General features: G+C 34.6%; 1 protein-coding gene across 1 annotated transcript; it reads right to left on the bottom strand.

The window, feature by feature from the left end:
• Positions 1–3,403: 3,403 nt before the first annotated feature.
• LOC120147240 lies at positions 3,404–11,834 on the bottom strand. The gene is made up of 3 exons (XM_039160677.1): positions 10,970–11,834; positions 7,796–8,103; positions 3,404–3,890 (listed from the first exon to the last, which is right to left on the bottom strand). The coding sequence occupies exons 1-3, from the start codon at positions 11,791–11,793 to the stop codon at positions 3,532–3,534; spliced, it is 1,491 nt and encodes a 496-aa protein (XP_039016608.1). The 5' UTR covers positions 11,794–11,834; the 3' UTR covers positions 3,404–3,531.
• Positions 11,835–12,083: the final 249 nt, after the last annotated feature.

Here is a 12,083-nt window from a genome sequence, read left to right as displayed (position 1 = left end):
GAGGTGTATTTCTTTTCTCCATTCTTTTATATTATCATAACTTCGCCTTAGCCTTTGACTTTTACATGCGAGTCGTCACCAAATGTTACTCGTCCTTGAATTGTTTCATTTAATTTCACGAACAACTCATTTCAACAACACATGTGGTTGTTGGAACAATTGTCGAGATACCAAATATTTTTCTTAAAATCTTCATTTCCTTTGTAAGTAAGGAAAACATGAGATTTTTCAACATTTTCTTTTTCAGCTACTGCTACATAATTTATTTCTTGTTTGGAAGCTAATCTACACTCATAACTATAGTGACTATATTTTTTGCAATTATAGCATTGTACTTGGGATTTATTTCCCTGTTAATATATGCCTCAACCTCGAACTCGACCTCTGAATCCTCATCCATGACCTAATGTATAGAAATTTTCACTCATTTGAATGGTGTCATATGATCGACTATAGCGTCCACGTGCTCCTCGTCCACCTCTATTTCTTCCACAAAATCTTCCACTATTTCCTCAGCCTCGTGTGTAGCTGTTTCCAGCTTCTCATTCATTAACATTCATCTTGCTTTACAAAACTTGCTCTGTAAAGCTTGCTCTGAATTTTCACAATTTTCATTTTGCTCAATCATCCACTCATGGGCTTGAAGTGAACCTATAAGCTCATCTATTGATATATGGGATAAATTTTGATTATTCGATTGCAACAACCACATAGTCAAATTTTTGTGTCAACGACCGCAAAAGAATTTCCATCACTTGAACTCATCGAGTGATTCACCATTTCTTTTCATTTCATTTACAACTGCTTTAACACAACTAACATAATCATCGATTCTTTTCATATTTTTCATTTTCAATATTTCAAACTCAACTTTTAGAGATTGTAAACATACATTTTTTTGGTTTTTTCTGCACCTTAAAGAGATTTTTGTAAAATCTCACATGGTTGTTTTGCAATTATGCATCTGAGATCTTTTCAAAAGTTTATTCTTTAACTCCTTGAAAAATAAAGAACAACACCCTCTTGTCTTTCTTACGAGATTCCTTCAGTAATCGTTTCTCTTCATTGGTTAAGGTCGCTTCTGCTACTGCTTTTCCGAGCTCAGCATTACCTTCCTCGACAACATCTTAGCAATCTTGGGAATTGAGTAACGCCTTCATTTGGATACTCCAATTTCTATAGTTCACCTTTGTCAACTGCTAGATTTATGGTTAAATCATATTGGATATTTCCTTTGTTGTGTAATACTCAAACCAAGCTCTTGATACCATTTGTTGGAAGCGTTCGTGGCACTCAATAAACTTATAACTCATATTATATTCAATAATACGAAACAAAACACGAATACAATCACCACACAAATACTAACTTCGGTTAGTTTACAAATACTACAAAATTTTGCCAAGCTTTCTCAAATCTATCGTATTTTTTTGTTTCTCACCACTCACTTCCAATTTCAACTATCTAAACCTTTTTATAGGCAATTCTTAACCTCCTCAAAGTTACTTGTCTTAGTAAAATTCTATACTAAAATGTTATCTATTTTTCCAACTCAATTCTTTCATTAAGTATCTAATTTTTTGTTGCCAAGTGTTACCTCCATCATCAATTTCAAATTCTACACATGTTTAATATCCATTCTTAACTCTTATGGTTCTCTTGAAGATTCTAAGTGTTACCATGAAAGTTAAAGAGATTGCCAACACACTACTTCATTTTCATTTGTCACGTGTTGTTCTTCGATATCATTCAAGAATCATCCATGCCTTACCAACATAAGTAACAAAATCATATTTGAATTCTAACAATTAACTCGTGAATCTCATAACTGTCTTTACGTTATTCATTATGGCATGTATAAGATGTACTTAGATTAGTACGAAGAAATATGTTATAAAGTTTATGTCAAGGTATTTGACTTGTTAGCATGTTAAAACTGGGCATTTGTACCTTTATGGTTTGTTACACCCTATTCATATTTCATATTCTTGAGTGGAGATAAGAGTGTATGAATATAAACTTTGTCTGTGGGTTATGGATCATCATCTCACTAACTCATCTCATTATATTGTTGTTTGAGTTAATTATTCTCTAGATAAACTAGGTGGATTTTATATTTATGAGATTGTCAAACTTCATAGAGTTATTATGTCCATCATTCTTCATTGAGCTCCAATATTTACTTCTAAATTCTGGAGAGAATTACGGCACTTGGGAGATTGAGTAGTCGATAAAGACTCAATTTTCACATTATTTGATTTAAGTCAATTTGGATGAAGAAAATTTTTTAAGAGGGAGAGTTGTCACACTGTTAAATTTTTATTTAGGGTAATTGGTGACCAAAATTGTACTTTCAAAAATTCAAACACTGCTATGTGAATTTAGAGAAGCTGTAACGGATTATATTGATTAATATTAAAGGCTAAAATCTAAATTGAAAGAAAATTATAGAAATTAAGGACTAAACTGAATTTTGAGAAAAACTTGAAGTCTAGAAGACAAAATCTAAATAGATCAGAGGCTTTGGGGGCAATTTACCCATTATTTTTTGAAAGGTTAGATATTGGTTGAGCGATCAATCAAATCGAGTCAAAAGATTTCGAGTTGAAGAGTTTTATTTTATAACTCAAACTTGATTTAAAAAAATTTCAACTCGAGCCGAGTTGAGTTTTTGAGTTATTATTTAAATTTAATTGTAAATTTTTATAATATTATGATACTATTTAATTCTAATTTAAATGATTTTTTATAATCATATATAATATATAAATATTGTTTTCAAATGTAATATACATAGATCATAGTCATTCAAACTAGAGGAACTTTACTTAAACTTGAAAATTCAATATACTAATTACAAAAAATTTCAAGTTATGTTTTATAACTCGAGCTCAAAATCTTTGAGTCGAGTTTATGATATTATAACTTTGAGGAAATTCAAGTTAAATTTTTTAATTCGAGTGAGTTGAAAAAATAGATTTTCGAGTGAAATTTTGTTCAACATTAAATAAATAGAAAAGCAAAAATATGGTTTGGGGGGAGTAAAGAAACTTGAACCCGCCATATTGTCAGGTCTAATAGAATTATCATACAATTGACGTCAGTTTTCATTTTTATTGATTGAATTCATCAAACTCGAATTTCCTTTCATTTTTAATAAAATATAATAAATTTTATGTTATTTATTTTATTAATATATGTACACCGTGCACACTTAAAAAATACTTTTGAATTTCCTATCTCGGTTATAAACCCACAAACCTCTTTTCCGTTTCTCTTTGTTCCATTAACATATTAAGAAAATTTTCTGAGTCCACGTTAACTAGCCGATTGAAATATGGTCCTATAAGCAAACACCATTCATCAAACTACGAAAATGATCTTCAGAGTTGATGCCAAATAATTTCATCAATGAAATAAAACTCATTTTCCAATACCATGAAATGGAAAATATCAGATATCTACGTACCAGTTGCCAATTTCAAATAACTACAATTCAGAATACATTACATTACCTTTGACCATAAGCAACTATCTGGTTCCTTTACGCTCTCTCCGACTCTCGATCATGACCTTGTTCCGTGTTTCAAAATCAACCTTCTCCATATCGGTAACTGTTCCGAGGTAGCCGTAAAAAACCCTCTTTCTTTCTCCAGTCCTCTCATCCACCTTCACGAGATTTGGATTTTTATCATCCTCCTCCTTCCCTAAAGTTGATGGCTGTAGACGGGACCAAGCCTTGCGACCTCGGTTTTCCTTCTCAAAGTATTCGGCAAGATTGATGGCATCGTTCAGGCCTGACTGATCACTGGCAAACTTGACAACTGTAATACCCAAATGACCTTCTCTACCATACATGGACTTGCACTTGCCACTTCCAAATCCAAGGTCTGAAACATTGGGGTAAAATGGAATATTTCGAAATAAGTCGACTCATTTAAACTTTCAAATGCATGGTGAAATATCATTTTTCACAGGGTGGTTATGTTTTTGCAAGATCTTTGGAATCATGATATATATTCCCCAAAGTCGGGAAAGAAAAACATATTCTAACATCACTAGCAGACATACTCGGATGAAAAATGCTCGGAAAAAAAATCTCAGCGGACAAAATAAGACCGGTAAAAAAGTTTGGCTCTCAAAGTGGCTGTGGCAAGAACACTTACATTGTACAAGTGAAAACTGATAACAAAGTGGTTCATTTATGTGGATCAATCGATAGAAACAAATAAACGAGACACCAAGAACCCACTGTAACTGGCTGATATGAAACAGTAACACATGTACACAACTAACGAAGAACCTATATGTTTAAAGCTACAACATGAACCCAGTTGGTAAAAGAACATAGTTCTGAAAAAGATGATGGGTAACAAATTTATCCGTAATGTCAATTACGATTAGCACAATCAAATGACAAACATACAGCAATCCAAACTTCGAACTTCAAGGATGATCAGAAAACAAATCATATGATACAAAAACGTAACTGAGCAGAGGAAAAAGACAAGTTTGCGGATCACAACAAACAAGTTTAAAGTAAAGAAAGAACTAGATTACTATGCATAAAGACCACAGCAGAATATGAATGCATTTATGTGCTGGAAAAGGATCCTCATCACTACTTAAAAGAAAAATCAACTACTTTATCCTAGGGTGGCACTTTCAAGTACTTACACGGTTCATATTTGTTCTAATTCGTTTTAACCTTTTCAATTAATCTTCATTTATCTTTATATTCAATTTAAGGCCATTAAAATTTCAGCCATAGATTAAACTTCAAAGAGGAATTAGTCACCTTAGAATAAACAGGTGGGCATATCCACTAATTTGGAGCAGATCCTCTCCCACCAAGGGAAAAGATCACTCCATATATTGTTGTTGACCATGTTACTTGAGCATGTGTGTGTCAGATATGAGTATGTCAATTTTTTCTTTTTATTTGGAGGGTAATATGCCTCTAATGTCTGATTATGTTTCAGGCAAGGGAGTCAGACATGAGTACATCAAGAGAAATAAAGCGTCGGATCAACATAAGGTCGTTGCACAATTATTAGCGATAAAAAGAAATAAAATATCCTCCTTGCCACAACAAAAGCTTCTGAATGACATCATTGCAGCATGCTACTCAAAGACACTCCAAAAATTTAATCAATACCTAATTTGAGAATAATAATTCGGAGAAATACACAAGCTTCATGAAGAAATCATGAGCATTAAGTATTTCAAAAATCATGTACCGCATGTTCTACAATGGAAAACCGGGCACTGTCTACTGCTCATCTTCTCTAAGCATTTTCTCCAGAAAAGAAAGAGGCATGTTGCCAAGATCAAAAGTTTCAGCCCCTTAGCATCATCCTATTCATTATTTCCAGTAAGTTAAACATCAACACCAACAATAATAACAATATCACAAACCTAAAACCATCATTTAACTGTTACTAACTGTACATGCCTAAACTGGCATAGCCTGACTAACAACACAAACCTGTAGCTTAACTACTTGCTATCATGTTGGAAGACGACTATAATCAGAAGCAGTTCTTGCAACAGGAAACCACAACCAATATCAGGAAAATGCAAGCATCAAGGAACCACAAAAAACTCTAAACTAGATTCAATATAATCTAGATGGTATCAAGAGAACAAGTACTTTTTGGATATATTGAATCCAATATAAGCACAGCAAATCTAAGTCTCTTTCGGAAATTGTTACCGGGGGGGCTCTAGACACAATTAAAACAGCATCTAAAGATTTCAACATGGAAGATCTCCTCAACTATCATTACCTCAGCACTAGTCAAACAGGAAAACCAATCACAAAACATGTGGTTTTCTTAACCAGAAACAACTGCAGTAACCCCAATGAAATTGCATACCAATAGCAAATGTGACTGGGTAGAAAGCGGGTCTGAATACACACTATTTCAATAGAAAATTAACCTCTCAAACATAACTGAATCCAACTCCATGCAATTATACTTACCACCACAACAATTAGAAGAGTTAGAAAAGCAAATGTGAGAGCTAAATTACTAAGATGGGCTAAAAGAATTTCAATAACGATAAAATACCCATACAGTGAAGAGTGCAACTTTTTTGAACCAAAAGGGAGATATTCAGAATCAGTGTCTAAGACTAGAGACTAAATTGTAAACAATAAACAGCAAAATCGAAGGAAGGTTGAGATGGGGAGGAGAAAATAAGATGCTTTCATAGGACAGTGTTGATATTCAGGAACAATTCTGTGGGAGACAAAAACACAGAGTTCAAGACACAAAGGTGCTTAAAAAATCATTGATTTTTCATAGGAAAATATTGGAACCGAAATGAGATTTTATGCATCTCAATTCAAAACATGTATTTTACCATCAAAGATGTCTATATAATAAATACGTCTGAACTTGATGAAATAATATAGATAATTATTTACTCGTCCATTAATACACAGAAGCTTGCATAAACAAACATAGCATCAATTTTAAATAAAGCCCAAATATCAGCATGGAGGCAACAACAACCGAGTCAATCATGTTAATCTCCTTTGCTTAACTTCCATCTTGACACCAAAAGGAAGGAAGTGAATCTAGTTTCTTCAAACCAGATGATTTCACCAGGTTACAGATTTCAACAGGTGTGAGGCTCGAGGATATTTTATCAAGCTAGTGCATTGATCTGGACATTAATCAGAACCAGTTTGAGGACCATCTTCCTAATCTAAACAAACTGGGTGTTTTGATATGGATTCCAATTAAGACCAATTTGAGAACTACCTGCTCAAACTACCAAGTCCAGTCCAACTTTAATAATATTGGGTAAAGCATATAAATCCTCAAGCAACAATAGCCAAAGATTTGACAGAAAATGACCAAAGCATCAGACAAATAATACTAGCTTGGTTTCTCTAAAAACAGATACTAATTCACAGGTAAAACTTGGATCCATTTTAATAGATCAAATCAAGCAAAACTTGTCCCATTATCGAGTCTATCTCAGATAAACATGGTTCAGATCCCATCATGCTAGGTCCATAGAACTTAATATTAAGCAGCAGTGGTTAGATACGGTAAGCATCAACCGAAGAGGGAGAAAATGTAAAGGAATTAAAAGGAAGAGCGTGCACTAATCAAATTTAAAACCTTAAGAAGTGAAAATGAGGTTCAGGTTTGCCTACATTGACCATTCAAGCAAGAAACAACAAAGAATAAGTGCAAGCATAATCAGAAATATTGTCCACAACTGAGGATAACAAATGTTCACATCACACTTATTATCAAAAGGATTGAATGAAGGGGGAAATTAAAGAATCAGTACCCACAAATTGATGTCTCAATTTTCACCTAATAAGCACATTCAAAATTGAGGAATCAGCATGCACAAAACTTGTCACAAGTTTCAAAAAATTTCTAGCGTCAACCCCCCCCCCCCGAGACACACACATACAGAAACAAAAACAATATTAATAAATAAGCCTCCAAAATATATAATTGCATAATTGCTGCTTTGATGGATTGATGGCTTCATGAGATGGAAAGAGTTCTCAAAATGACACTTTACCGATAAGTTTATCAAGGCCAACAGAAATTGCATGGTCGTGCTAAACAAAATGGAATTTGACTAAGCTAACAAGTCCAATTGATAAAAAAACATAACTGGTCTATACTGTACGAAAACATAACTTATAAGGAAAGAGAAGGGAACTAAATAGATTATAGGGAATAACTAAACAAATCACTACCCACCGTGTTGAACATCAACAATAATGAAGAATAATGAACAATGGGGCGCATTATACCTCTCAGTTTGCTATCCATTGCTTTGTTTCCCATACCTTCCATGCGCCCATCTTTCCCCTTTCCTGTTATAGTATTATGTATTATCACCATAGGAGGCCACATAATCAAATCCTCTTGGTTTGAGGCTGCTTCATCAGCAGGTAAGAACCGATAGGCCTTTGAATTATCAGGAGGCTTTGAGTGGTTCCATCCCATTAGTACACATAGAGCCTTGTGTAAGCCTAAGTGATCCACACGCAAGTCAGGATTATCTGAGTAGTACGTGTGCATTATCAGACCATGCATATCAGAGTAATCTTTAGAGGACCTGTAATTGTTCATATCAAGTGCATTGAAGAATAAAATTCAGGTCTTCCTTTGAGATATCACTAGAATTATCCTACAAGATTGAACTAGGGAAATGAACAAAAAAAAATTTCAGCAGTTCGAGAATAAGTTGAACAGATAAAAGGAGTGAAGTATTGCGCATGGCATAAGGCCAATATATTGTACTATCACCCAAGTAGACCGCAAGCATCAAATAAGAACTTGCACAAAAAGGCAAATTTGAAAATTGAATTGTAATGAAACCATTCCATATGATAGCATATCCATAGAACCAACTCCTCTTCGCTAAATCATTGGAAATAAGGGTATAGTCATCACCCAAAAAGATATTGTAACCAGGTTTGGAGAAGAGATGGGGAGATAAGTATCTAGATAAAAATGCACCTCACAAGTACAACTAAAGTAGGAAGGTTCAAAAGCCGTAGATTTAACACAATCACAATAGCAGACATTTGATTATATATAGATTTTGAATAAATATATAGCTACAACAGGATGTCAGATCATAACATCAGTACAGACTATTGCACTCCAATTTGTGGTAAGAGAACAATAATGAGGTTTCGAATTCTATGACATAAGGAATACAAACAGAAAGATGAACCAAACTTTAGAGAATGGCAGCAAACACAAAAGAAATCTCCACATGGTCTATGCATGCCAGCATGTAGACATCATGCTTACCGGATAAAACAAATAACAACAAAAATGAAGATAAGCTTACAGATAAATAAATGACAATCACCCCAAGGGCCACTATACAGAAAAGCAGTCAACTCAAAACAGAAAAACAAAAATATATAGCTATCTAATTGTTTCGTACAAGGCAATTCAAAAAAAAAAGTTAGACTAATTTGTAATTACATTAATTTACACTTGCAGCCTCCAACTTCATTCTAACTAATAATTTAACTTATCAACCACCAGAAGAATGGCCATTAAAAATTGCCACAATCAGGCCACCCAGCTATCTCATGCAGATAAGAAAGAAATTACAAACCAGAACGTGTTAGTACCAATCAGCTTAAAATATTGGCCATATACTACTAACAACTAAGCCAAAAAGACTGACATATACCACGAATAGCCAGATCAAATTCTCCAATAATCTAAGGTAATCATAACATGTTGCCATAAAAAAAGAAGGTAGTGATAAAATGCAGAAGGGTGAAATGTAACAGCACCCTAATAATTGTAATGCAAGGGACTTTAAAAGGGATATCAACTATGGACATGCTTACTACTCAGCAATGACAACAGGTGAAACTGCAAATGGTCAGACACGTTAAAACTGATGCCAATCCATAAATTAAATTCTAATAATATTACTAAAAATGAAAGGGAATCTAATATTAAAACCCATCAGTAAAACAACATAGCCAAATATGAATACGTAAACATAGAGAACACACAATGATCATCAACAGAAAAAAGAGTGGCTATAATACAAAATCTAAAACAACAATATTATCTCTATAATATCCTTTCCATTGTATGGATAAATAAACTAATATACTTATGTACGGCATCAAACACTGTTGTATTGAAGTTCTGAAGTGCATAATGAGAAAAAAATATATCTCGTAAGACCCACCCTTCATTTTGTAATATGATGAACACATAGATAGACTTGAGTTCGATAAACCCCATAATACAAAATAACAAAAGCAATGACACATGGGAAGCACTTCTCTTAATGACACGTTAAAACTGATGCCAATCCATAAATTAAATTCTAATAATATTACTAAAAATGAAAGGGAATCTAATATTAAAACCCATCAGTAAAACAACATAGCCAAATATGAATACGTAAACATAGAGAACACACAATGATCATCAACAGAAAAAAGAGTGGCTATAATACAAAATCTAAAACAACAATATTATCTCTATAATATCCTTTCCATTGTATGGATAAATAAACTAATATACTTATGTACGGCTTCAAACACTGTTGTATTGAAGTTCTGAAGTGCATAATGAGAAAAAAATATATCTCGTAAGACCCACCCTTCATTTTGTAATATGATGAACACATAGATAGACTTGACTTCGATAATACAAAATAACAAAAGCAATGACACATGGGAAGCACTTCTCTTAATGGGCTAGTAAAAGCCAGAAGCTTATAGCAAACCAAGATTAACTATGACACATACAAAGCAAACCAGCAGAAGGATTATAGAAAATCCAAGATTTAGATCCATGCTAAATGGATCAAATAGCAGACCTTAACCTAAAACCTAGAAATGTCAGATAGTTGAGATTGCCGAGAAAACCATTGATAAAGGGAAGACAACTCTGCATTAGCATTGCAGTACCTCAACCGAATTTCACAATTGTTGTATTAATTAAATATGCCATCTATTTATTCATAACTTATTATTGAAGCTCAGTAGCTAATCATTAGTAATAGTTTATGCAATAACACATCTATCGGACCCCCAAAAAAGCATTTTATTAAGACAAGGACATAATCCAAAAGAGTAGCGCTTGACAACCATTCATAATTCTAGAAAGAAATTGGCAACAACATCAAACAATGACACCGAAAAACAATCTCAGTGCCATGTGCCCAAGGAAATGCAATACAAGTCAACTGAACACAATTCAAGACATCTTTACCCTTAAGTCAATATCACCTATACAATACAGCATTCTAGCTTTAAATATTAATAGCAGCATAGTAAGTAACCTAATCTAACTACTTGCATCACAACACATTACGTAAAAACTAAAAACACCTAGGTAGTAAAGCGCTGTTCTGATTTTAAATCATATAGTATGGAACTCAAACAATGCAAAATATCATCAAAAAAGTTAATTCCAATTCAGAATCAAACCTAAATTTGGCATTAAACTTGCCACAAGCCAAGCATTGAAGCCGCCCTTGTTTCCCATCCTCCAAGTAATTCTTTTTCTGGGCAGCATTCTCAAAAACTGCCTTCACAAAGTGCAAAAACTCCTTCTTTAGAGCGCTTTGATCAACCTCCAAATGCTTATTATTAAACCCCAAATTACTGTTTTGAAGCCCCTCACCAACTCTCATATACTTGGCCGCCCTCATTTCCTCATGCGAGCCACTCGTTCCTGCTAGGAGGTCTGGCCCTCCAGACCCCAAAGTGTAGACTTTTGCATTGGCATGTCCGAACCTTTGCATCGCATGTTCCTCCTTTCTCTCCTCTCTGAGATTTTTTCCTTCTTCGCCGTACTTTCTCTTTAACGTGCCAGGCCCGTCACCGGGCGAATTCCAATAATCACGATTATTGCGGAAGCTCATCATTGGGCTACCGAAGTCGCGAGGTCCGACTATGGGTCGGGTCGGAAAGTCCTGATAATCGGACGGGAGTGCAAAATAGGAGCGTACGCTGCCATCGTAAAGGACAATTGTCCGACGCTCCAGCATGTGGAATCCATACGACGGTGGAGGTGGAGGGCCAAGGGCGGCAGGATCGGGAAAGGGAAAGGGAGGATGAGGCTGATTTGGGTCGGACTGTGACTTGTTTCGAGGGGCGGAGCTTGGAGATGAGCCATTCTTTGTGGAAGGGCTGGGCTTGGAGGAGGATTTAGGGCCGGTGGTTGCGGTGGAGGATGATTCCCAACGGGATTTGCGGTGGTTGTTGGACGACAAAGACTGTTGTTTTGGCGGATTCGGACCGGCCATCATCGGAATTTAGTTGGATTTTAAGGTTTTTGGACGCATTTTGTGAAACAGGATGGAGCTTTATACGGTTGTAAAGTTGACTCCATGGTTGTTTAACCGGACCGGTTGGGCGGATCGGTTGAAGCGAAAAAAATCGCTTTCGAGCCATGAAACGGATAAATCGGAAAAAAAAAATAATGACCAAACTAAAAAAAAAAGCAATATCCATATTCAGTATAATTAAATAAAAAAATTAAGTTTATTTAAAAAATATAATTAAACAAAATCAACAGTTAGTTGATTTAATGAGATAT

This window comes from Hibiscus syriacus, unplaced genomic scaffold (assembly GCF_006381635.1).
Source record: "Hibiscus syriacus cultivar Baekdansim isolate YM2019G1 unplaced genomic scaffold, ASM638163v2 tig00002511_pilon, whole genome shotgun sequence".
Taxonomy (NCBI): domain Eukaryota; kingdom Viridiplantae; phylum Streptophyta; class Magnoliopsida; order Malvales; family Malvaceae; genus Hibiscus; species Hibiscus syriacus.
Note: the sequence above shows the minus strand (reverse complement) of the source record. Positions and strands in the feature narration are given on the sequence as shown.